Source organism: Lithobates pipiens, unplaced genomic scaffold, assembly GCF_037356315.1.
Source record: "Lithobates pipiens isolate NorthernLeopardFrog02 unplaced genomic scaffold, aLitPip1_a1.2 Scaffold_18, whole genome shotgun sequence".
Classification (NCBI taxonomy): Eukaryota; Metazoa; Chordata; class Amphibia; order Anura; family Ranidae; genus Lithobates; species Lithobates pipiens.
The window spans coordinates 382743228-382770958 of NW_027507758.1; the positions used below are offsets into that span (position 1 = coordinate 382743228).

The window sequence follows — 27731 nt, forward strand, 5'->3', positions numbered from 1 at the left end:
GAATCAGGAAGTGAATCGTTGCGGCTTCACTAACCAGTTCCCTTCTGTGCATGCGCGAGTGGCGCTGTGCATCTTTACTGGTCCCCATTGTGTTCTGGGAACTGTGTGTTTCCCAGATCACAACGGTAGGGGGGCGGGCATATATGGCTAGCTGCAGCTAGCTATTCCTGGAACTGGGCACAGATACCTGGATTATACAGGTATCTGTACCCCCCTCCCCCCCAAAAGGTACCAATTGTGGCACTGGAGGGGGGAGAAATCCTATGAGCGGAAGTTCCACTTTAAGTCAGCTGGTTAACGCCTTCCTTTGCCATTACCTGGTGCCATTAAGAGTTATTGGCACCTGCGTGTATCTGAAAAAGTGCAGCAATTTTTTTGTGTGTGCACGTGTGTTACTGCTCGCCATGTTTTAGGGCAGCCTTTTAATTTCAAAGGGCTGCCCCATGCATGAGAAATGTATAACAAATATGCCATGCATTTTGACGGCCGTGAATTTTAAACGAACACATTTGAAAGATGTGTGGGGGGGTGCCATTAAGGGGATACGTTCCAGGGAGCTTGGGGTTATCAGGAGGAAGAGCTGTACTCAACGCTGGTATCATATCATCTAGAGATGAGCTCAGGCGTGCCCGCATGGAACACGTGCAGAGCCCGCTAGGAAGTCGGTGCAACGCTGCTCTGATCACAGGCAGTGAGACATTGCCCCGATGCGCAGCTGCAGAGTTCAGGCAATGTCTCACTGCCTGTGATTAGCGCAGCACTGCACCGACTTCCTGCCGGGCTCTGCACATGTTCCAATGCAAACGTGCCTGAGCTCATCCCTAATATCATCCTGTCCTGAAAGCTGCAGAAAGCCTAAGGAACTGTTCACTGTACCATGTAATGGGTGGGCTGAGTGTGTACAGAGCGCAGTGTGGGTGGATGCACTGCAATGTAAAGGCTCGGGGGTCAGTGGTGTGTATAGGGCAGCATTTACAAGCACCAATCTCTGTATTTTCCTCCACTGGTGTCTCCCTATACACGGGATCTGCGGCTCCCCCCAGGACTTATGTGTGCATGTCAGGAGCTGGGTAGAAAACACTTTCAGACTGCTCATAGAAGAGTGCAGATCGCTCCCATACACGGCAGAGTGGCTCCACCAAAATTCTTCTGCTTTCCCTAGTGACTGAGTCGCATTGTCTCCGCACCCCTCCCCCCTCCTCATGCTTGTCTGTATTGTTATGCTGACACCCTGCTCTACACACACAAGGCTGTGTCATCTCCACACTAGAGAGCTGTGTATACACAGGAGCCACAGTTGCGCCCTAGGTGGCAGTGCACCCTAGGCGGCTGCCTAATCCGCCTAGTGGTAGCACCGGCCCTGGTTGTTTGAAAATAATCTTCCAAGACATCTAAAGCTATATGCACACACAATGCAGAATTAAAAATAAAAACAGCAATTAGCTTTAAGTTAAATGCTCTTTCAGTTCTAGATTGGTAGAGCAGCTTAAATAAATGGCACTGCGGTATTGTATCCAATCCAATGCTTTGGCAAGCAAATATCAGCAACAGAGTCCTTAGAACTAAAAGATACTGAACTGTTATTACATTTGCAAATTCCTGTTATGGAGACTTCGCTTTTAAGAATTAGGAAGTCATAGAAATATATATATTTTTTCTCACTAGAAAGTTGTATTTTTTTGTAAACATCATTCTCCACAGTGCTCCTTAAACAAGAGATTAAACACTGCATCACTTTGACATATTGAATCTATTTTTATGCAGTGATTTTATAAGCAATGTGTCATATTTTATGTCATTGCCATAATTGGGTCACAATAAATAGTCTTAGCTTGATTTACTAGAAGTGTTTCAATATTCTGCCTGCCTATAACTCAGGGCAAGCTGATTAGAATGTTTTAAATGATAATGAAAACATTGAATATAGGCTTACACATAGTAAAGAAATATTATTTTGTTAATGAACTAATAAAGGTGCAATACCTAAAAATAGCCATACTTCACCCTTCTGCATTCCCTTTCCATAATAAATATTTTACCTATAAGGCTGCATTCACACTTCAGCGTTTAAAGGTGTCTACCGCGACAATTGCGGAAGACACAATTTGAGGTGTCATTATTGAAATTAATGTCATCTCAAATGTGAGTCCCAAGATTTGCCATTCACACATCAGCGCTTTCGAATTGCAGGCAGATATGCGGCAAATCTGCCCGCGATTCAAAATGTTGAAGTGTGAATGCAGCCTAATCTGTTGCATTGTTACATCCTGTTAACATATATTCAGAAAGGTATATGACATCTTAGGTTAAATAACATTAATCACAGCAAATAAAAGCTGAATAAAAATCGGGGTGGGTTTCAGTCTAGAGGTGTGGACTTTCCTAGAATTTGGCTCCACCCCTGACTCCACCCCATTTGTCCTGCCCATGTATAACCCACCTTTTTATAGATTGCTACCATTTTTTTTTGGGGGGGGGGGGGGTTGAGTCAGTCATTGAGCATGGAGGTGGTGGGGGGCATCGGTAAGGTGTATGCTCTAGGCCTGCGCCTACCTTGTCTATAGGTAGCACCAGCCCTGTACATAGGGATGCGTACACAGATAATCAAGGCACCTATCTGAGTGCCACCTGTTTACTCCATATACCTGTATGCCACCCCCATCTGTTCAGCCTATCAATGGGAACCCCTCATAATGGGCACAGCAGGTGTATGGACATGGGGACTCAGCACAGACATGGTGGGAACCCCTCATAATGGGCACAGTGGGTGTACAGACCTGGGAACTCAGCACAGGGGTGGTGGGAACCCCTCATAATGGGCACAGCAGGTGTACAGACCCAGGAAATCAGCACGGGGATGATGGGAACCCCTCATACTGGGCACAGCAGGTGTACAGACTTGGGAACTCAGCACAGGGATGGTGGGAACCCCTCATAATGGGCACAGCAGGGGTAAAGACCCCGGAACTCAGCACAGGGATGGTGGGGACCCCTCATACTTGGCACAGCAGGTGAACAGACATGGGAACTCAGCACATGGATGATGGGAACCCCTCATAATGGGCACAATGGGTGTATAGACCCAGGAACTCAGCACAGGGGTGGTGGGAACCCCTCATAATGCGAACAGTGGGTGTACAGACCTCTGGGCATGAGGGCAGCATTTACTAGAACTGATTGTCTGTATTTTCTTCCTGCAACTGCTGACTGCTGGTGGAAGGGAGAGTTTTCCAGGGTGGTCACCAGCAGAAGAAACATAAAGAGAGCAGACACACTGACCGCCCAGGTCTAGATTGGTAGAGCAGCTTAAATAAATGGCACTGCGGAGGTTAATAGATCTAAGGGACTTGTTGTTTGTTTTTATCAAAAGGGTTGACTATGCCCGCCCCTTTCTTGCTTTTCTGCCTTTATCCTCCATTCATAGCTTTACTGTAGCTTTTATTAATGAAACATGTAAAAAGTGTTAGTGGCTCCGCGCTTATGGAAAAAATTACAAAATGGAGAACTGCTGCCCCTACCAGTACAACCACCAAGTGGAATGTAAAAGCAAATGTTGGATTAGGGAAGGTAGAAGTGGTGCTGTTCTATGGTACAATAGTACATACCCCTGTGTGACACTCAAAAAGTCCAGATTCAATGGTACAAAATTAAAGTGTCACATGCTTAATGCGCATCTGCAACAATATGATAAACTTCTACTTGAAGTGACGGATGGATGCTCTACAAACTGTTACCTCAGTGTAGCTCATATAAATATAAATATATATAACCTTCTGGTAGGACGGGGGTTAATAAAGCTAAGGAACCTGTTATATGCACTCATCAAGAGTGCTGACTATGGGAGGGGGGATCAGCGGAGGTAGATTTCAACTAACACAGGAGCCAGCAGTACAAGAAATAAAGCTTAGGCTTTGCCCACCTCTAGTTTGTGATAAATAATAAAAGATCTATTGTGATGATTTGCTCTTTGTTACTTTTCTTTCCATTTTGCACTCTACCTTATTAAAGACATTAACATTTCTATGTTCAGTACATGGTTTAATCAAGTATTTGTAGTATAATAGTTAATTATGATCATGTTATATTAGACAAACATGCAACTATTGTCTCCATTACCCTTTTGCATCAATCTGCCATTTGCAAATACCCACTCGGGGAGTCTCTACTTACCACACATCCATTTGCTCAGCATGTATGTCAAAGAGCAAAATTTTCAGATCAAAAAAAAATTAAAAATGTAATGCTGACAATAGAGAATCAAAGCAGCCGTGGATTGGTAATACTAATAAATATATTATTTACACATATACAGTATATTTATTGTTAACCTACTACCTAAGTGATTGGGCAGTGTTTTCCTTTAATTTTGCCTTGCATTTTTCATATACTCCAGGAAAAAAATTAATGAAGTCTGTAAACCAACTGTGTTTTCCTAGTATTGTTTATTATTAAGCTTTAATCCACACTTTTAAGGATTACAACATGAGATTAGGTTCCCGGTTCCATCCAGCCATGAATACTGTTGTAGCAATTCTATATTTATAACATTATACATAATTAATTTATATTACTAAATTCATCTGAGGAATTATCTTTAATATAAATGTAAATTTGGATGTAGTATGAGTACATACTGCATTGAATTTTACATTATGGGAGAATTAATGAGAGTTAACAAAGGAGCCAAGGTGAACCAGTCCTTTTAATGTACAGATTGAGAATGGATGAAATCTATGCTTAAAACATTAACATGGACTGGAAGAGCAAATAAAAATGGTTTATTGTAGTGTACATGCTTTGCCTGTTTATTAAATAACAAAAGTGATAATCCATCTTTTATTACCATTTAAACCACTTTTTTTTTTTTAAGCTCTCAGTAATGATGCTGTGTAAAATATCTTTATTAGGTAATACTGTAGCTATTCTTGAATAAATGGTGAGTTCAGCACTAAATGTAATGCTATAAAGACAGCCTGACTTCAGGCAGCATAATCACCATTTGACAAGATAGTAGGGCCACATCTCCACAGGAGTCACTGGTATTCCAGCTTCATTATAATGTGCTGTATGCATCAGCACATTACAGTGAAGTTAAATACGCTAATATGCCATCACATACAGTCATTTTATTGAAGAATTGAAGCCAACGTAATACTATAGCTATGCAAGTCTGTCAGACTGTCAAAAGGCAGTTCTGTTACAGGAGGTCAATAGATGGACTGTATTTTTTAGAATAACGTGACAATTATTATTCTGTGGTCCTCCTCAGTGAAGGGCAAATTTGGTATGAAGACATGCTGTAACAATAATAAACATAAAAAAAAATCTATTTTCTATGCTGGTTAATTGTTTTTGAAGATTAAAAATGGAGAATACTACATTTAGCGACTGGCTTCCCAAGTATCACAGGAAATAACGCAGTATTTTTCATTTTAAATCAATAAAAAACAATCTACCAGACCAGCAAATAGCCTTAAAATATTTTTTTACCTAATTCATACAGAACATGCATTTTCACTGGGTGAATTTCTATGTGAATGCTTTAAAAATACACCCCTTAATGTAACTAAGCTAATAATGCACATCCAACTAACTTGTTAAATAATAAAGAAGCAAATGCCAAGTCATAATGTCCTAAACCTGCATTAGCCTGTTAAGAGAGAGACCGGTCTCAAACAAATCACAAAACAACTGACATTTAGTAGTTAATTTAAACTGTTGAATAGGGACGGGCCGAGCACCTCCCATTCGGTTCACAGGAGAACTCCCGACTAGCAGAAATGTTCCAACCTGAAAGGCGAAACCCCATTGAAATCTATATGAGCCAAACAGGAAATAACAAAAGTGCCCATTTTGAAGGTAATTGGCCATAAAAGGGGTATGGGGGTCTGGGGACATGTATCAATACATTTTTTTTAAAAAACAATAATTTTTTTGAGGATCAGTCATTTTAATTATGCTTAAAGTGCAACAATAAAAATTAAAATTATTTTTAATATAGTGCCTGGGGGTCTCCTTAATGTGTCTGTAAAGTGGCACATCTGTAGCATGCATAAAAAAAAGTCAAATACCATTTAAAAGGACTCATGGTTACAATACCTGGTAGCCGGCTATTAAAAATATAAAGAAAAGAAAACATCACAGGGTTCCCCCCAGTCCATACCAGACCCGTCAGGACCGGTATGGGTTTGGGGGGGACCCCCTCCCAATTTTTTTTTTTAAATGGCGTGGGGTCCACTTCAGAATCCATACTAGGCCCTTATCCAAGCATGCAGCCTGACAGGTCAGGAAAAGGAGGGGGACAAGCGAGCCCCTCTCCCTTCCTGGACCATACCAGACCACATGCCCTCAACATGGGGGGGGGGTGGGTGCTTTGGGGAAACTGTCAGTGGCACACATTTCTAAATTAAGTAATTTGATGTCCTTCAATCACTTTAGGTTATTTCATGTCAGGACCATTTTTCAAAATCAGCACTTCCAAATCCCCAAATCTGAGGGTGCTCTGGTTCTAAAACAAATGTGATCCCACCCCTTCTTGTATAATATGCCTCATTATTGACCCATCACTGCAATGGAAAGCCTCACTTGCCAAAAGTGAGTAGTGAATGAGGAGCAGAGCCATTTTCTCAACCCAGAAAGTTAGGTTGATAATATCTGTAATGAATGGTTGTGGGAGTGCCTAATAGACCTAATATGTGGGCTTTAAAAAATGTCTGCTATATACTGCCAGCAGCAGTTTAGAAGTTTGGGTTTTCTTTAAGGATGTGTAAGGAGGAGTTTCAGATTCTAAAATATACAGTATGCCCAAATAGTACTTTGCCTTAAAGTGGAAGTAAACCCATCGATTTAAACAGTTAAAAAAAAAAAGGCATGCCGGGAAAGCTAACTGCACATTGGCTGTGCTCTCAGCCAAACTATCAAACCATCCAATGGCTGGTGTCATAACGAATCACATGTGCAGCACCATAGCAGTTGAAGATTAAACAGAGGCAAAGATGGCAGCTTCCTTGGCTCAAAACGATAGGGGAGTTTACTTCCACTTTAAGACATAAATGCAATAGAGAATATCAACATAGTGCTAGAATTTTTTTTATTTTTTCTGAAACTCATTTTCCTGAGACTCTCAATTAGTAAATTGTGATTCTAACTAGGAGTGTTTGAAGAAAGAACATTTAAAGCAACCAGAGGTATAATCCCTAAGGCTGTTTACATATGATGTAGTGACCTACATTTTACTACACTAGATGAATTCAGGTCTTCACTAGGACACACAGAAAACAATTATTTTCAATGTGTCTTCTTCACACTCCCACTCAATCCAGAGATGCAGTGCAGTGAGTTCCTATAAAATGCAGACATGCTGAAAACTTGTAATGCACAGGAAGGCATCGCATGTCACTGAACAGCAGCAGAACATGCCATGCTGCTGTGCAGTGACACCAATGAAGTGTCACTTTGTGCACTTCACATACAGTTCAAACACAAAAAATGGAGCAGTATGATGTGCCAAAATGCACATCAAGCCGCCCCCTACTGCTGACTCCGGAATGGACAGCTGCCCACACACTATACTGGTGTGGCTTACTTTGTGAGCACTGCAAACTGGCACTTAGCTATTTTATTTCCAATAGCATGTATCCTACATTTGGTCTTTTCCTACTATTGTCATGCCATTTGTTTTGCTGTTTATGTTGGCAGAGATCTCTTTGAAGGTTTTATTTAACAGATTTCCTGGAAAATTAGTAAGGAGCATTTCATATTTGGAATTGCATATAAAGCTTCTAAAATAAGCACTGCATCCACACACCTGATGTACATGTCAATACTTAGGCCCCTTTCACATGGGCTTTCCTATCAGGTCCACCTGTTAGTTTTTAAGGCGGATCTGATCAGACACTCCATTCACCACTATGGAGTGGCAGATGTCAGCAGTGACATATCCGCTGACATCCGCCGATATTTGATACGATTCTGTCTGTGAAAACCAGATGGATAGTGACCCTATTTTTCATCCATCTGGAGGATCGAATCAGATGGGATCAGATGAAAGCAGACAGGCAGTCCATTTTCATTCGATCCCCCCATAGAGGAGAGCGGGGCTCTGATAGGTCCATCTCTGCACAGTGGGCGGAGACTAATCTGTTATGCGCCTGCTCAGCGGGGATCAGTGGATGGATTCCCCCGCGGAGCCCGTCGGGTGGTCCACCTGTGTGAAAGAGCCTTAGTGAACAAATGTATTGTCACTGATAAAGAATAGCTAAAACAACCACCTACCTACAGTGTCTGCAAAGGACTTAAATGACAAATTACTCTTTTCTAAATCCTGGATGTGTCATTCCTGAAGCAAATTAGGGTTTATGAAATTATAACATTTTACCATATTTGTTGATATCTTTTTCAGGAAAAGAAGATGTTTTGCGGGAGAATATTTTTCTATGGATTTGCATTTAGAAAACCATAACTTTTTTCTAGCTCTAAAATGTAGTTCTAGTTACATTAAAAAAAATGTTTGGGGACCTGGGTCCTGCCCTAGGGGACATGTATCAATGCAAAAAAAAGTTTTAAAAATGGCAGTTTTTTCGGGAGAAGTGATTTTAATAATGCTTAAAGTGAAACAATAAAAGTGTAATATTCCTTTAAATTTCATACCTGGGGGGTGTCTATAGTATGCCTGTAAAGGGGCGCATGTTTCCCATGTTTAGAACAGTCTGACAGTAAAATGACATTTCTAAAGGAAAACAACTCATTTAAAACTACTTTTGAGGGGGATCCCCACGCCAAAACTGACAGTTATCAGGTTTAATATCAACTGGGAAAGGCATTGTGGCCCTGTCTGTTGTCTCAGCCCTGGATTGCAGGAACTCCACAGGGATACAGGAGTAGATTTGATGGTTAGCATTAGAATTTTCAAAAAATGCATAGTGCCTGAACATTAGCAGTGTTGCTCAACTAAAAATGTTTTACACTAGGTCAGGTTCACTTTGTAAGGAATGTAAAATGTTTCAAGCAAATTCTTTTTATGCTCCTACCTAAAAAGAATTACACTTTAAACATATTAAATTGTTAGCCAGGTACACATGGAATATTTAACATTTTTAGCAGCAGGCTCCAGACTCCTTTTTACATGCTCACCAGGCTATTCCTATTAAAAAAAAAACAGTCTACAGAACTGTAGAGCAACAGTACCGACATGACAGCAGATGGTGAGGACAGGCAGTAAGATGGGGCAATTGATATTAGAGAACAGGCAGTACAGATTATGAGGCAGCACACACAGGCCCCATCACCCCCCATCATTGATCCTACACTGTGGGGCCCAGAGGAGTTGGTATTAGATCAAGAGGCAGGTTGCTCGTTAGTTGAAAGAAGCTCTTGATGAGCAACTTCTTGGCAGCCAGAGTTTGGGGGGCATGATTAAACTCATTGCAGCTTCCTCCCTTCTTTCCTCTTTTGTGCCACTCACTCCAGTTTCCTGTTTTCAAATGTTTAGATAGTATGCAGGGAAAGAATGCATTATTTTGATCTATGTGAAAGGAGCCTAATTTATCTGTGTCTCAACATACTATAGCAATTTTAAAGTATGGTGGTGAAAGTGATCACACTGTATCTTTCAGTCCTAAATGTCAGGTTTTGTTTAGTTTTATTGCACTGGAAGCTGAACGATTAAAGGTTCCTAGATCCTTGTATGTCATTCCTGTTCTTTCATTCTAAAGGAAATTGACTATCTCTCACTCTGCAGGAGTAGGGAGAAAGCAATTGATTTCTGTAGCGATAAAGTAAAGATGTATTTTATATAATGGTTTGATATGAGAACACAATTGTTTCTGAAACTTGTTCTATTTGTGATGTGATTGACACATCACTTTTCAATAGGATATGAAAATACAGTTAACCTCTTAGTACAAACATGTTTACACAACATATTAAATATATTTCTGTAAAGCTACCTCCTGTATAGGGTTAACTGTTTTTAAAGCTTGATATTCCTGCCTTTGTATTCATTAAAATATAAAAAAATGTTGGGTTTACAACAATGACTCCTCTTAAATGTGAGTTTCATATAGTCCAGTTCCCTTGACATGGAAACTCAGTTCAGTTTTCAGTACAAAAACAAAGATCACTGTACAAAACAGCTGTTGCATGAAAAAAAATAAGTTTGAGGGGACATATTTTGCTTTATGACTTATTTTGTATGTACGTAATAGATAAAATGACAAATTTTCAAGCTTGATGATGTGGTAGCTGAGACTCACTCAACCTTTGGGGCATCAGTACCAACACCAGGTGTAAACACAAATAGGCTCTTCAGAAATGTGACATGTGAGTTAAAGGAAGCAGATATATCCCCCCCAAAAAGACAGGAGCTGCATCAAAGAGGGGATTATTATCTTTTTGGTTCTAATGCAAATAGTTTCTAAAATGTCCTGGGTCACAATTATGCATACATCATACTATCAAGCCTTAATGTGTTTAGCCAACATAGGAATGTAAATCAAAAATACAGGCCTGTGATATTACCTTAAAAATGTTCCAAATGTCTAGATATCCCCACAAGGTCCAATTTAATTGAATTGCTAGTTTTAGAGGCTTGCTGTGATCTATCTCTCTTAACTTTGCTCTGGGGCAAAGTGATCAGATTTTCAAAATTGAATTTGGGGAATGAAATGGCACTGCATGAGTGTCATTTGGAGTCTGCAGTGTCATCAGGAGGAAAAAATGCCACTCTGTCATTGTCAGTATGGGGGCAGTTCATGGTTGAGATAGGCAGTATAGAGGGGCTAGTCAATGGTGGGGACAGGCAATACAGAGATGTCAGTTGATGCCGAGGACAGGTATAGATAGGGCAGTTGATTTTGGAGAACAGGTAATACAGAGATGGAGGCAATACATACAGGCTCCATCATTCTCCCAAGTCTTAGATGTCACCCATAATTGCCCCCTCAGTGTGGCCCTCACACTAATCTCATTCTTAGCTTGAAGCTCCACAGCAGTTGCTTTCATATCAGGAAATAGCTTGCTCATCAGTTGAGAGAAGCTTCAGTTCATATGGGTCTGGGGGGCAGGAATTAACTCTTCATTTCTCTCCATCTCTCTCCTGCCCCTCTGCCCAATTTAGTGGCAGGTAGAAGAGGCGGGGTGAGGATGAGAGGGATCCAGCATCACAGACACTATGCATGTGACTGCCAGCCAGGGCTACAAGTTGGGACACAGGATATAACTGTAGTCTTAAGTGAGGGCCTGTCCCCTGAAACTGGGGACATCTGGTCACCCTACTCTGGGGCCTATATCTGTAGGCATTGTGATTAATTGTACAGGAGAAAAATTATTAACACTGAACTTCAGCTATATATATATAGAGTCATATTGAAGACTTAGATCACTAGCACCTGTTTGTAAATGCAAACAGTTCTTTCTTAGTTTCTCCAAAATAGGTAAACAAAAATAGCTTCCTTCAGCAAAGAAAATTAAACAGTTCAAACGTCTAGCATTAAAGGAACTGCACAAGTGGATCACCACTGGTCTCTTGGCCCTAAACTGGGGCAGAGTTCCTTTGTGTTTCAGGGTACTGAACAAGACACACTAGTTCAGCATCAGCAACAAGTATCTTGGTTCCAAAAGCATTTGCATTTGTGAACTACCTCAATCTGCTTCACTAACACAGGTTCTGATTCCATCCTGCTTCTTTTCAAACCTTCCTTGCTTATGGCTTAACCTCTATGGGACCAGAGTCCTTGTAGTGAGGGTTTTGAGGTTCTTCCCAACTCTTTGAACCTCTGAAATTCTGGGTCCCTAATACAGACTTATTAGTTCATAGAGTACTAGAAATCGGTCCTCTCTAGCCAAACTCCCCCAAGAACACCTTACCCTGCATGGGTGAAAACCCCTAAGTATTCAGCAATGTCTACAAACCTGTCCCTTGTAAAAGGGACCACAACTGTAAAGCTTGATGAATTTAAATATTTGTATTCAACACAACTTCATCTTTTATGTTTTACCAAACAAATGTGTGCCTAAAATGAACTTTAGCATATTTTTACTAAAATGTTGCACTTGAAAAAAAATTGCACAAATATTGTGTTACATAAATAAATAAAAATGTCCTCATTGTATTCTACAGGGTTTTTGGTTTTAGAAAATATATAATGTTTAGTGTTTTTTGTAATGTCTTATTTAAGAAAGGGTAACATCCCATACATCAAGCAAAAATATGTAATACAGATCATATGCAGTAGGGAGAACATGTTACAAATTGCATAGGCATTACACTACATGAAATTGATTGATTCAAAAAATACTACAGGCATACCCAGCTTTTAAATACACAATGGGGTTTAGTTACTAAAGCTGTAAAATGCAAAATCAGGCTCACTTCTGCATAGAAATCAATACGCTTCTAACCCCAGCTTGTTTAATTAAGCTTTGGTAATAAAACCTGTAAACTCATTGGTTTCTGTGCAGAAGTGAGCCTGATTTTGCACTTAATGGCTTTAGTAAATAAACCCCATTGTGTAATTAAATGTGGGGTATGCCTGTATACAGTAAGTGGTCTAAGTTTTTACAAAACCATTGCAACCACAATAATTTTTTAAACTGAAAACAAGAAAATAAGGACATATTCTAGGTGTTGTGATGCTACACAACTTTTACAAAGAAACAAGAGGAAACTCAAATGGGGAAGGTTCCCCATAGTAACAGGAAGAATAGATATGGTGATAGAATATAATAGAATAAAGGGGAAGGAGAGGTCTGCAATGAGAGCACAGCCTGCTGCTTGGAGGGGGGATAGTCATTATGGGAAATAGAAGAGAGGAGGGAGATAAGAAAAAAAAAGGGGGTAGGGTGCAAGATGAGAGACCAATCGGGGGAGGTACCATAGAGAGGAGAGAGAAATCATAACTCAGTCTAATTTACAAGTAGGTGTAAATAAGGTTTAGGATGCCATCCCACTGGGTCCCCCGCCATAGCTCTGACACAGTTGAATTAAGGAGGTGAATAAACACCTGTCTAAGTAAGGGAAATATGTGCTCATAGCCATTGATTGTATCTGCCAGAGTATTTAAAGTAATTTGAGTAGAACTGTTTCTCATTCACATCAGAGGTCATGTCCCTAAGAGCCACTGTGTGATCTCCCATTTCCTGTATATCATTTACCCTGGCAAACCATTGTATCACAGTTGGAGGTGGGCTCATTTTTTGCACACTAGGAATACAGGTCTTGGCCACATTCGGCACTGCAGGAGCAGAAATTTCTTGTAGCATTTACTTGAAATAGAAGTAAGGTGCCAGGTCATACATCAGGGAAAAACATGCCTACTGATCGCTAGCAAGTCACACAGTTTTGGGGGAAGAGCTTAGCTAATTAAACTGGCATTCTATACCATCTGATGATGATTTTATAGGATATGTCTTGATATTTGTTACATGTTGATGCTTTGTGAGTGAAAATTAAGATGCTATCTTTTCATTTGTCTTCAAATGTTAGTCCCAAGTCGGTCTCCCACTTCCAAAGGAACTCAGATCATTCCAAAAGTGAGCACTCAGAAGCTCTGTAGGAGAAGGACAAGGCATGCTATGTTGGACCTGCTGCTTAGTAAGGATGAGCCGAACACCCCCTAGTTCGGTTCGCACCAGAACCTGCGAACAGACCTAAACTTTGTGTGAACTTTAGAACCCTATTAAAGTCTATGGGACTTGAACTTTTAAAATCTAAAATGCTAATTTTAAAGGTTAATATGCAAGTTATTGTCCTAAAACGTGTTTGGGGACCTGGGTCCTGCCCCAGGGGACATGTATCAATGCAAAAAAAGTTTTTAAAATGGCAATTTTTTTGGGAGCAGTGATTTTAATAATGCTTAAAGTGAAACAATAAAAGTGTAATTTTCCTTTAAATTTCGTACCTGGGGGGTGTCTATAGTATGCCTGTAAAGGGGCACATGTTTCCTATGCTTAGAACTGTCCCTGCACAAAGTGTAATTTCTGCAGGAAAAAAGTAATTTAAAATCACTCGAGGCTATAATGAATTGTTGGCTCCCGTAATACAGAGAACAGCCATTGAAAGACATTGATAAAAAAAAAAAAGCATGGGGTTCCCCCAAATTCAATTACCAGGCCCTTCAGGTCTGGTATGGATATTAAGGGGAACCTCGCCTCAAATTAAAAAAAAAATGGCATGGAGTTCCCCCTAAAAATCCATACCAGACCCTTTATCCAAGCACGCAACCTGGCAGACCGCAGGAGAAAAGGGGGGAGGAGAGAGCGCCCCCCCGGTACAGGCCACATTCCCTCAACATTGGGAGGATGCTTTGGGGGTCACAGACCCCTCAAAGCACCTTGTTCCCATGTTGATGAGGACAAGTGCCTCATCCCCACAGCCCTGGCCGGTGTTTGTTGGGGTCTGCGGGCGGGGGGCTTATCAGAATCTGGAAGCCCCCTTTAATTCACTGCACAGTAGGTCTATGTGGCTGAAGATAAGACAGTCCTTTTTTTTGCACATTATACAAAATATTTATACATTTATTCACAACATACTCTTTCCTAAATAAAACACAAAACTCCCTCTTCCCTTTTCCTACCACCCTAGGGAGCTAAGCAGGCTGAATAATCATATTTTTTTTTTATGAGAGCACACTTATCCTTTAAATGATTCAATTTTAAGTCAATGGTGGAGAGTTAAACCAATACATATGCAAATACAGTTAACCTGTACCAATTGCCTTAGTACCCATGTGGTATCAGTTTAACATGTGTTTGAAGCACTTTTAAGATCATTCAGAATTAACATAAACATAAAAATAAAGAGAAAAAAATAGAGTAGAGTAGTCCATTGAAGAAAAAAAAAACAGGAAGAGGGAATTGCCGACCTGAGTGTAGCATTAAAATGACTTTAATAGAATAAGATTAACTCTTATTCTTACAAGATGATAAAAGATGCATGTTCATCAAAGCAAAGTGCAGTCCTGGCATTCCAATTGGCTCTGCGGTCCCACCACTGTTCCGTGTAGTTGGAAAGGATTGGACAGCTGGCTGCTCCTTCTATTGGCCCTAGCCAGCTCTGAGCGCATAGCCTTCACCACTGCAGCCCTGATTGACAAGATTCCAGCCCTACCTTAGACATGTGCATTTGTTTTCGCCCGAATGCATTTTCCTCCGAATGCATTTTCATCTGACTTTCGAGTATTTTCGTTATCGTTTTAACAAGCGATAACGAACGTGCAGAATCCGAAAACGAAAGATCCAATATAAACAAATGCTTTATTTTCATTTGCATTGCGACAACAGTTCAATGTAGATAGGAGATTCCACATGACACTGACAATAGTGGTCTGTGTCCATCAAACCTGTGATTGAATGTGCCTAACCTTACCTCTATTAGTCCAAGATTATTCGACATAGAGAGAAAAGATTCAACATGAAGATTCGACTAAGCAGTCGCCGCTAGCGGAGATTCGGGAGTAACTAAATAAATTTATTTTTCGGATGAAAATTTAATTCCAAAACGAAATATTTCAGTGTGCACATGTCTACCCTGCCATGGTCCAATCAGACGCCGGTGACGTCAATTCTGGGTCAGCATGGAGCTTCCTGGTTCATTCCAGCCAGCTGCCCAATCCTTTCCAGCTACTCTGAACAGCGATGGGACCCACAGAGCATTGATCAGTCATACAGGAAACCTAAGGATGCTGCCTATGCTCACGCCCTACACGTACAACCACTGGAAAATAATTGTTGTCATATACATGAAATCACCTTACTGCTTAGTTAAAGTACATTCATTATCTGAAGAACTCTACATGATTAAATATCAGCAAATAATTATATGTCAAATAGTAAGAGTGTGTGTGATATTATGCAACAGATCCTCCTATGTACATTCAAAGAACATAAATTGTGAAAAAATGTTCCAGAAAATGGTCAATCATTTTGCATTGATTGTAAACTTTTTTGTTTCTAGGTTGCTATAGTAAACAGCACATATCCCATGTCAATATCTTCATGAACATAATGAGCTCTTTTGAAAAAGTAGTGTCCATGTCCAAGATTTATTTATCATATCAAGTTTAATGCCACTGTACCATTGGAATTCACTAATGTAATATAACTGGTATACAATATTGCATTTTATTTCTTACCATATTGACGGAGCTTCTGTTCCGCTGATTTCTAAGAAGTCATATCCTTCTTCCAACTGAAAGTCTGTAAAGATAAGTGCTATAGTATCCCCAGGCTCGGCAAGAATTGTCCATGTGCAATCAGCATTATTTTCATATTCTGATGGGAAGTGAGGACTTGTAATGATGCCACTGGTTCCTCGTAAAGTTCCACCACATGATCCTTCAGCTAATGAATAGAAAAAAAAACAAAAAAACATTGTTGTCAGTAATTTGTTACCATTAAAAAAATATAATTGAACAAAACAGATGGTGTTTTAAGATTTGTTAAAGTTGGGATTCCCCAATATTTCCTGCAAAGTGAATGTCTAAATCACTTGATCCTTAGTGTTGTATAGTGTCACTGGATTGTGGTGGCATTACATTGCATATTGATGGGTCTAGTTTATTAAATTGCAGAAAAATGTAATCAAGCAAAATCATGATCAAAACAATATAATTCCAACAGTATTTGTTTTGTGATCCAATCAGAACTCTAACTCCTAACGAGGAGAAATAACAGATGAATCACTGGATTTTCTATCATATTTTTTGTGGATTTTCCATTTGATAAATGTAATGTTTATTTGCATTTTTTTTTTGCTGAGTAAAAATGGTGGTAGATTAAGTGTAAATTATTTCATTAATATTGATCAAGCACTATTTGTCTGTAATTTAGCTCCCATAGTACACTGGGATGCTTTGCTGACAGAAATTCTGAAGAATGTCACTTGAAAGCAATGGAAGCTATGCATAGAAACAGGTAAGGATTTCCCTGCTCCATATTGCAATAGTATAGCTGGTGGGTTGTCCCTAGCAAGAGGATGGATAGCTTGCCATGGCTCTTACTCATAACACATTTTCGATTGATCCGTTTAACTTTTATGGGGAAACATGAGAAAATCAAAGAAAGAATCTGACTAGATGCTATGAGCAACACAGATTGCCTCAGACAATTCTTCCCTTAAACACCAATGAGGCCCACTATGTCTTGTTGATCAGAATGCACCAATCATTTTGTGTTTACCTAGTAATATAAAACCTTGCTGCTATTGGATTAATAAAAAACATACAAAAAACATAATGATTGTTCACATTAGAAGAATAAAGATTTAGGAGGGGCATGGCTGGTGCATTTAGAGTATGGTCGCTTAGCTTTGAAGCTCTTCATTGAGGACACCTGCCTTGGCATATTAAAGCAGAACTGGGCACACAGGAGTGATGGTTTTCAGCTCAAAACCCGTGGGTAACCTCCAGGAACATGTCCAGGAAAAGGAAAGAACATGGATGTCTGGGTTGGATGATAGATTTCTTCACCCTGCCGCTCCAGGATAGCAGTCAAGCTGCTTTTCTTCATTCAGCCACATACAAGAGAGAGGGGATCAAGCTCCAGGGAGACAGCTTCCAAACAACCTCAGTGCAGTAGCCTGAATTCTCAGGCTTCTTCCAACTCCACGAGCTTGGCCAAGGCAAAGCAGAGGCTGTTTCCCCCATCTGACACACTAATAGCATTGAGTGCTTTGGATTTCTCTTTGGATAATATAGGGAGTTACAGGACTCCATGCTTGCATTTCCTACAAACAACCAGCCTATGCTTAATACAACTTTATAGGACATGATGGTTTCCCAGAGAAGCACCATCCACACTGATATGTTAACCCTGATGTAGCAATTTAAATCAGATAGCAATATAGATCTGCACATTGAAAATAAAATTGGAGCGTTTGTGTCAGGGCTGGCTTAGCCCTTCCTTCTCTGGGCTGGCTGCTCAGCTGTTGGTTAATTGCCAGCTCTCATCTCTCTCCACAGTTACCCAGCTGTTCCTGATCCTGCTCGTCTGACCTGCCTACTTAAAATTGCCCAGCTCACTTCATCTCTCCCTGATCCCTGACTTCTGGCTTGGCTGATTACCTGATCTGGTCATTGAACTCTGGCCTGGCTGACTACTCGATCCGGTTACTGGACTCTGGCTATGCTTTGACTACGCTTACTCGATTTACCTTTTTATTTTTATTTATTAAACAAGTGTGATTTAATTGTACTTCTGTCTCGGTCTGATTCATGGTTTCTGACAGTTTGAGACAACTTTTAACAACCTTGTTGATGCCCATAATGAAAGAGAAGATGATCTTGCCTTGAAAAAATCAAAATTGCCGAATCTGGAAGACCGCTTTAGATGAAATAACGTCAAAATCAGGGGGGATTCCAGAGTTGGTTAAACACCATGAGCTCCAAGCTTTCTTTAATAAACTACTCTGATGCCCACCCAGATCTGGTGGACAGCTGGCAGCTTTTAAAATGCTAATATGTCCTATTCCGCACACTTCCTGTACCACTTTCAAAATCATCATCAAATCTCTTCAATCCATTATGCACAGCTACGTATGGAAAAGGAAAAAACCCAGGTGCAGCCACACAAAGATGATTAAACATAGACTAGCAGGGGGAATGGAATACATTGACTTGAGGGATTACTACCTAGCTCCCATACTGTCACAACTGAAAAACTGGATGAACATACACCCAACCACACTATGGGGAAACATTGAAAACACCATGACACCAGGTAACAACCTTAAACTACTATACCTCAAACTATACTCACAACTATCCAAGCTTCAATCAATGCATTAAAAATTACTACATCTCACTAAATGGTCTCAACTCTCCACCAAAATCCAACAAATACCTCTCCACACTCTGCAATTAGTATCACCTGAACTAATTATACCAGCTTGGGTATCAAAACAGGTAACCTATACCTCTGACCTCTGGACTATGATACTACTCAAACCCTTTGCTCACATTCAAGCAACACACAATGCACCCAACAAAGATTATTTAAATTACTGTAGAATCCAACAATGACTCTCCACACACCCACATCTAGAGGGTGCAATACCTACCAGGAGTATGAAATTACTTATTTTCAAACAGTACAGATTCCAAAGGAATATCATTAATCTACTCTACCCTACAAGAAAAAAAAGGTGTTTCAAAAATCTAAATCCTTTAAAGATTGGGAAGAGGACATGCAATCGCACTTCTCTGAACAATGGCAAACAGCTTTAAAGTCAATATATAAAACCACTAGTTGCACTTCCTTATGGGAACTAAAACAAAAAATCACTGAGATGGTACTTGACTCCTAACAGACTGGCCAAATTTCACTCAACCGCCTCACATATCTGCTGGAGAAACTGTAACCAAACAGGTACCTTACTACATATCTCATGGTTATGCTCAGCTTTTATAAGTCTAGGGAAAGAGGTAGAGAACATCATACAATAAATTTTCCACCTTTCCCTTACACTAACTCCGCAATTAGCCATCCTGAATATAAATGTAGAATCCCTCCCTCCAACTTCCATACTAGTGATCACACACATACTCCTAGCAACCAGACTACTCATAACTAGACCCTGGAGAACAAATACTACTCCAACAATCACAGAACTAGTTGCATTACTACAATCACATTACACATATGAATCTTTAATGTTGCAAGGAAAACCCTTGTACTCTAAACTACATAACCTATGGCTTCTTTGGGAATGATGGTATGCTATCAGATTTACTTAAAAATCTTTTGCTAACACTACTTTATGTTCAGTCCAAATTGCTATACCAAATGTATTCTCCATTGTGCTCTCTTCCTTCCCCCTCCCTCCCTCCCTCTCGCTGCCTTTACCCCCTCCTCCCCCTTCCTTTTATTTTCTGTCTATACTCAAATGTTTAACATAGTTCAGCATGTGTACACACACCTTTTTTTGTGTCCATTGTTAAAACAAGTTTATATAAATGTACCAATTCTTGTACTGCTTTATAATTGAACAATTCAATGACTTTACAGTTGTATTATTGAAAAACCAATAAAAATCTATTTGAAAAAAATAAATAAAAAATACCATGGCATTTACACTTCTCTCTTCCAGGATGCCCAAGGATGCTTTCTTGTTATAGTGTGCGAGATTAACAACGCTGTCTATTCCTTAATCAATGTCTATCTCCCAAACAAGAGACCTTTGACCTATCTGAGAAGAATCTCTGCGACTTTATTTTGCATGTACATTAATCATATCCTCACATTAACCTCTTTCTAATGGATACATTTTTACTGGAAAACGTAACTACATCAGATGTACATTGCATAACTTGGTCAGATCATGCCCCTGTGTCCATCACAGTGAGGAGAAGAGGTGAGGACACCAGAGCTAATAGGTGTCAAAATGATGTGTGTCTAATGACCCAACCAGACAATAAGCCCGAAATATCTTAATATATTAGCAATTTCTTTGCATTAAATAGCCACTCTGTTTTCAACCCCTTCACACTGTGAAACACTCGCAAGGCCTATATGCGATTTTATCATTTTAAAAATGAGTACTGTAGCCAAAAAGCAAAGGACATGGCTGCTAGATGAGCTTCTCACTAAGATACAAACTCTAGAACAGATTAAGAAAAAGTAACCCCCCGCCACTACTTGGTCTCAACTATTTCAAGCCTAATGCCGCGTACACACGACCGGACTTTTCAACATCAAAAGTCAGACGGAACGATTCCGGCAGACCATTCGATCGTGTGTGGGCTGCAGCGGACTTTTGATTTGCAAAAGTCTGACAGACTTTAGAAATGGAACATGTTTCAAATTTTTCCGCCAGAACTCCGCCGGACCCAGTTCCTACCGAGAAATCCGCTCGTGTGTATACTAGTCCGACGGACAAAACCCGACGCGAGGGCAGCTATTGGCTACTGGCTATGAACTTTCTTATTCTAGTCCAGTCGTACGTCATCACGCTCGAATCTGTCGGACTTTGGTGTGATTGTGTGTGGCCAAGTCCGTTCATTCAGAAAGTTCAGAACTCTGTCAGAACTCCGTCGAAAGTCTGTCGGACCTAGTCCCTCGAAAAGTCTGGTCGTGTGTACGCGGCATTAGACAATTATCGATAGCCCAACACAATCGTCATCTGTGGGTACTGAAATCAAATTATTACTGTTACGGTATTAGGGCGGGTAAACTTTTAGCAAACCAACTTAAAGAAAAAGGGTCTAAACAGAACATGCCATTTTTAATAAACCCTGTTATGGGTAAGAAACTGCATAACCTGCAAGATATCCACACGGGAACCCCGAACCAAAATTAAAAAAAAATGCATGGGGGTCCCCCAAATTCCATACCAGGCCCTTCAGGTCTAGTATAGATATTAAGGGGAACTCCGCGCCAAAATTAAAAAAAAATTATGTGGGGTCTCCCCAAAAATCCATACCAGACCCTAATCCAAGCACGCAACCTGGCAGGCCACAGGAAAAGAGGGGGGATGAGAGAGCACCCCCCTCCTGAACCATACCAGACCACATGCCCTCAACATTGGGAGGGTGCTTTGGGTAGCCCCCCAAAGCACCTTGTCCCCATGTTGATGGGGAGAAGGGCCTCATTCTGCTGTGTGATGCTTCTGTTCCCCTCTGACACCATGGAGAAAGCCATAGGGAAGTCCCCGTGCATCAGAGTAACCTCGCCACCCGGTGACCCCACCCCCCACTATATAAGAGCTGTCACCTGAACAGAAGTGTCAAACAGGGGGAGACAGTGCAGAAGAAGAAGTCGGAGGAAGATGCTGGACAAGAAGACCAGAGGAAGAAGTAGAGGAAGAACAAGATGGAGGAAGAAGAACACTGAAGGAAGACCAGAAGAAGATGGAAAGACAAAGTGGGAAAAGAAGACATTAATAAAGGAATTGTCAAAAACCGTCTATTTTAACATTTTTGACACTTTTTTTGTGAAATGGTAGGGGTACAGTTGTACCCCATTACCAATTCACAAAGGGGGATGGGATCTGGGGGTCCCCTTGTTAAAGAGGGCTCCCAGATTCCGATAAACTAAATTACATTTACTGTAAATACTCCTGAAGGGTCTGTTATGGATATTTAGGGGGAACCCCACGTCAAATTTTTTTTTTAATTTGACGCAGGGTTCCCCTTAATATCCATACCAGACCTGAAGGGCCTGGTATTTGAATTTGGGGGACCCCCACGCTTTTTTTTTATTTTTATTTTTTATCAATGACTTTCAATGAGTGTTCTCTGCTCTGTATTACGGAGCCGACAATTCATAATAGCTGCGAGTGATTTTAAAGGACTTTTTTTCCTGCATAAATGACACTTTGTGCAGGGACAGTTCTGAGCACCAGAAACATGAGCCCCTTCACAGGCATACTATAGACACCCCCCCCCCCCCACAAAATGTAAAGGAATATTACACTTTTATTGTTTCACTTTAATCATTATTAAAATCACTGCTCCCGAAAAAACTGCCGTTTATAAAACTTTTTTTTGCATTGATACATGTCCCATGGGGTAGGACCCGGGTCCCCAAACACTTTTTAGGACAGTAACTTGCATAGTATTTTAGATTTTGAACGTTGGAGTCCCATAGACTTTAATAGAGGCGTAGAGGCGATTCAGTTCGCATTGTGCGCTATATAAGTATTTCATTCTTTCATTCATTCAATAGGGTTCTAAAGTTTCACACGAAGTATGCTATATACTAGCTCCGTCGAATCTTCTTTATACATTCGACAGACACCATAAGCCTTCAAAGACAGATTCGACCGTAAGTCATGTGGATTTTCGGACGAATGCAATTTTTGAACGAAAAACAAAATAAATAAAAACAAATTTCGGGAGTTACTAAATAAATTAATTTTTCAGACGAAAACGAAATTCCGAAACAAAATATTTTACTCTGCACATGTCTAGTAATTGGTCAATTGAAATTATCTATTTTCTTTGCCATGGCACTTCTGCTGTGTCCTGTAAGAATCTTTTGATTTTTCTGTATTATATTGTTGTTCAGCACAGTCAAGCACAGCAGATGCCCCATTAGTGATCAACATACTCAATATTACCTGTGCAGTTTAAGCTTACACCTTGATAAGAGTAAGAAAAGATTGCTATTGTCTTGAATACAAGTCTGAATTATTGCCTTATTGTGCTTTTTATTTATATTTCTATTTTTTGTATGCTCTTAAAACTTTAATAAAAATGTATTCAGAAAAAAAAATAATAATAAAAGGTTTAACTTTTTTTTAGCTATCTGCATATATCTGATTTACAGTATTGTTTGTATGATAACATGCTATAACATGACAAAAATAGTACTTAATCATCCTCTAAAAATAAAATGCAAAGATGTAAACATTCCTGTCATTTAATCTACAGCTGGCCAGTTACTTGAAATTAGGGCATGTTCTCTATTAATGTTCTCATCTGAGCATATGTTTAAAAACAAAGAACAGTGAGCAAAGTAACCATAGACACCAAATTATCTATTTACAGCCCTCTAATAGGTTACTATGAGTTACAACACTATACAAATATGCTCAAATGTGTATAATAATTGAAAATTATATTATATTATTGCTATTATTAATAATATTGAAATATTTTTGGTTTGTGTTTTCCAGATTGTACAAAGTCCACACATTATTTTAGTCCTCAAGTTAATTTCCTAATTAAAAAAAAAAAAAAAAAAATGTTTCTCCATATGTACATGCAGAACAAGCTGTCAATAGAAGCTGAAGAAAAAGTGAATAAAAGAATTCTTGTAAGATTCCTTGGAAACTTTACAGTTTGTCCTAATCCTACGCCAACTACCATCACTCAAACAAGAAGTGAGGGAAATCCTCTCTAGTGGGTAAAAGACAATATTAAATATCTGACTGGAGCTCTGTCTCTATTCTTTCTAACCAAACAAAATAGAAAAGATTTGACTACAAAACATTTGTAAGAATACTTTAATTTAGATTTGAAAGAATCACATATATATATGATATATATATGTTATTTATCTAACGATGTATAAATAAAATATTTGTATTTATACAATAATTTTAAAAAAATCTAAAGATATTGTTGCACTGTCCCAAGCGCTGTTGTTCAGACATCTTTACTACTATTAATTCTGTTCTTCTAATTACCAGGTGACCGCACACATGTTGGGTCAGTGACATTACAAAGGGGCGGTGACATCACCGGGTGGCATGGCCCCTTAGTTATTGAAAAACTGTCAGATGGTGGGGCGGGCAGATAGTTGGAGCCTTTATCAGGAGAAGAGCGTTTTTATTTTTTTGGGTCAGTGGTGGCGGTGGGCAACATGATTGACAATGGATCTTTTTTATATTTGTTTTTTAAATAAATGACTTGTAAAAAACTGTCTTTTTAAACACTATACACATTTTTGTGAATGAGTAAGGGTACTATGCACCCTTACTCATTCACATGGGGGCCCCCCTGTTAAAGCCCCCCACCCATAGAACCCAAAAACTACCTGCCAGGATTGTGGTGAAGAGACCTTTGTCCCCATCAACATGTCCACAAGAGGCACTTGCCCTCAAAGCACCTCCCCGTGTTGAGGGCATATGGCCTGGTATGATTCAGGAGGTGGGTCACTTGCCTTTCTTGAGCTTCCAGGCTGCATGCTTGGATAAGGGTCTGGTATAGATTTTGGGGGACCCCATGCCCTTTTTTTACATTTTGTCATGGGGGGTTTTCTCAAAATCCATGCCAGACCCAGGGGGGGGACCCCCACGCCCCTTTTTTCTTTATTTTTCATTGACAATATTTTTTTTTTACATTCTGATGACTCATGGGTTATAAAGTACACAGCGGCTGCCTGCTCCTTAACAATCAAGTTACTAGATGTTAAGGACACAAGCTGCCGTTCCTTAACAACCAGCTATTTACGGCCTGTGGTAAAGATGTTGGCTACTGCTGGTGGTAAATTACCTCAGGTTTTCACTACTAAAATACCGCATGACTTCATAAAATAACTCATGCAATATTTTTGTAGAATTTTTAATAAATGCCAAAAAACCTTTTGAAAAATACTGTTCATTAACTCAGCGCATACTCGGAGGTGGTGAGATAGTGCTTTGTGAATGGTGCCCATTGTTAAAAATGAATATATGTGATTAAAAACTGATATTGTATTAGAAGAGCACAATAACTTAATTTACTCATCTGTTCAGTTAGTAAGAAAATTACAAATTTCCTCTGTATGAAGGCAAACCATAAACAATACCTTAAAGTGGTATTAAACCCCCAAAAAGTATAATATATTGCACCTTACCAATCCTTAAATGTAGTGGCATTAATTTTGTTTAGACTCTTGGCTATTTTCGTACCTAGTGATCAGACCAGTAACATACCTCCTGTATTAGAGTGCCCCCACTCTGAATTAATGAACACATGGGCACCTTTTGCACAGCAGAATTGCCAGTCGGGGGGGGGGGGTTGATGTACTAGCAAATTTTGATACACTAATAAAATTGAAGCCAAATGTTAGTTCACACTGCAGTTACACAAGTAGTTACAGCAACAGTTTGTTTTCTTCTTTTCTTGTAGGATAAAGGTTTTACATACATAAATAAAAGCTGGTTTTTGTAAGCACCCCTGTGATAAAAGGTTAGCCTCCTAACTACTACATGTGCAGGATAGCTTGTTCTAATGAAAAACATAATTAACTGTCTGAATCAGCAGATAGAAATAAAGGAAATAAAGCCTAAAAAGAAAATTAATGCAGCCACCACATCTAATGATTGGTAGACTGAGATATAATACATGCTTGCTTTTGAGTTTATTACCCCTTTAACTGAATCATTTTCAGTAACAACTACATTTCTTTCTAAATATTTTACAGATTTGACAGTATGCATCTATGTGTGTATGTATGTATTTAAGTTGTGCATTAAAAAGCAATTCCCAGTAACAACTGGAACCTATCAATGAGTTTCTAATGTTATCCAGGAACACTTTAGCTGTGCCAAAGATAGAAATTTACTTTCGATTTACCTTAATTGGAGATCTCTGTAATTCACAGTAAGCAGAATGTAAAGAACACCCTAACAGGGTCACTGGAAGTTTACTATCTGAAGTCAGCATTCTGTAACATTTGCTCTCACTCTCTCTCTTTGAGTCCTATGTCACCAATTATTGTTAGATTACCAAACCAGATATGAATATGATTGGTGGCTGTGAGAAGCTTCTTAGTACTGACATGTTGTGATATATCACTTTCTGAAATAGCATGGAATTTACAGTGAATGTGTTTGGGATTCTTTTCTCCTTTATCTCAAACTATTGTCTAAAAAACAAAAAAAGTCACCATACTATTAAGAAAAAAGTCTGTTGTGAATTGCTGCACTACAGTAATGCCTTGATTAAAAAAATAAAAAAAACAAGGTGACAGATAGGATGACTATTCTCCCTGTATGTGTCATAAGGGTTTTTTTCAGTTATGATTGGAGTGTGTTGTTAAATGCTCTCACGAATTTCAAATGTAAACATTTATTCTCCTTAGAATCAATATAGATGTGTGTATAATTTCAACAAAACTGTCAAACAACAAATAAGTTAAAAGATATTCTTGCAGTACCATTCATCTAAACTAAGTCAACTTAGAATGTCAGAGGCACCTTTATCCAAGCATAATAAAACAGAAAACCCTAATTGAGGAGATAAACAAAGCATTCTGGAAGTAACTTTATGCATAGATATAACACACTAAAACAGTAGCTCAATAGCTGCCAGATTCTCTTCTACATATTTTTCTAATTTGAGTATTAGTGATGCCCTAATATAGAATGCGGTTTGTAACAAAGGTCAGAAAAGAAGTAGCCACTTTTAAGTGCAATGCACATGCTGAAAGGTGTCCAAGTACATCTTCATATAATTTAGAATGTCACCTGGCCCAAATGAACTATGTAAAGTGACATGAAATCTGATGCTAAAGGGAAGCGGAGCCAGCAGCAGAGGAAGATCACCACGTAAGGAGAGAGCTCCCAATCCACACGGTAGTTCCTGACCTCTCAGAGCAACGAGAGAAAGAAAACAATGCCGATCCAGCACCTAATCGGCGCTGCAACAATGCCATGGGGAAAAGAAAACTGGCTCTGGGTCCCCACAAACTGATGATATACTTGGGCCTGCTGGAGCTTGGTCAGATAAAGATGGCTCCGGATGGGACCAACCACGTTCTCCCTCTCATCATAGCAGCAATGTTAAGGCCAACTCCAGAAAATCCCCAGCAACACCAGTATGGAGGTGAGAAGGGAAGGGGAGACATGTCTGAGGACTCAACACATGACTTTATAGAATGCATAGATGACTTTCCTGCTGTGGGGCAGCCCCTCTCAGACAAAACATTTAAAGACATGCTGGTGTCACTGAGGGGTTCACTCCACAGGGACATGATGACAATGTTATTGCAAATAAGACGGGAGGTGGATGGTATGGGAGAAAGAATACACCACATGGAAAATAATATGGTAGACTTTGCAGTGGCACACAACAAACTTGTTGATGCTCACAATGAGGTAGAGGATACACTAACAGCCATTAAATCAAAGCTAGTGGACCTGGAAGATCGTTCCAGGAGGAATCATAAAAAGTTCCAGGGAGTTGCTGAGGCCATACTTCCAGCCAACTTGCACAACCATATGAAAGAGTGAATGAATGAATAACTATAGCGCTACATATGTAAACTAAATCACCTCAGGGTGCTTTTGCTGCCAGTGTCCGTCTGGG

The 27731-nt window shown here is 39.6% G+C and overlaps 1 protein-coding gene across 1 annotated transcript in view; it reads right to left on the reverse strand.

The window, feature by feature from the left end:
• CSMD1 (CUB and Sushi multiple domains 1) overlaps positions 1-27731 on the reverse strand; it is a 2539710-nt gene that overhangs the window by 1370865 nt on the left and 1141114 nt on the right. Inside the window, exon 5 of the mRNA XM_077487775.1 lies at positions 16131-16338. Coding sequence (XP_077343901.1) covers positions 16131-16338 — 208 coding nt within the window. The remainder of the gene's footprint in view (positions 1-16130; positions 16339-27731) is intronic.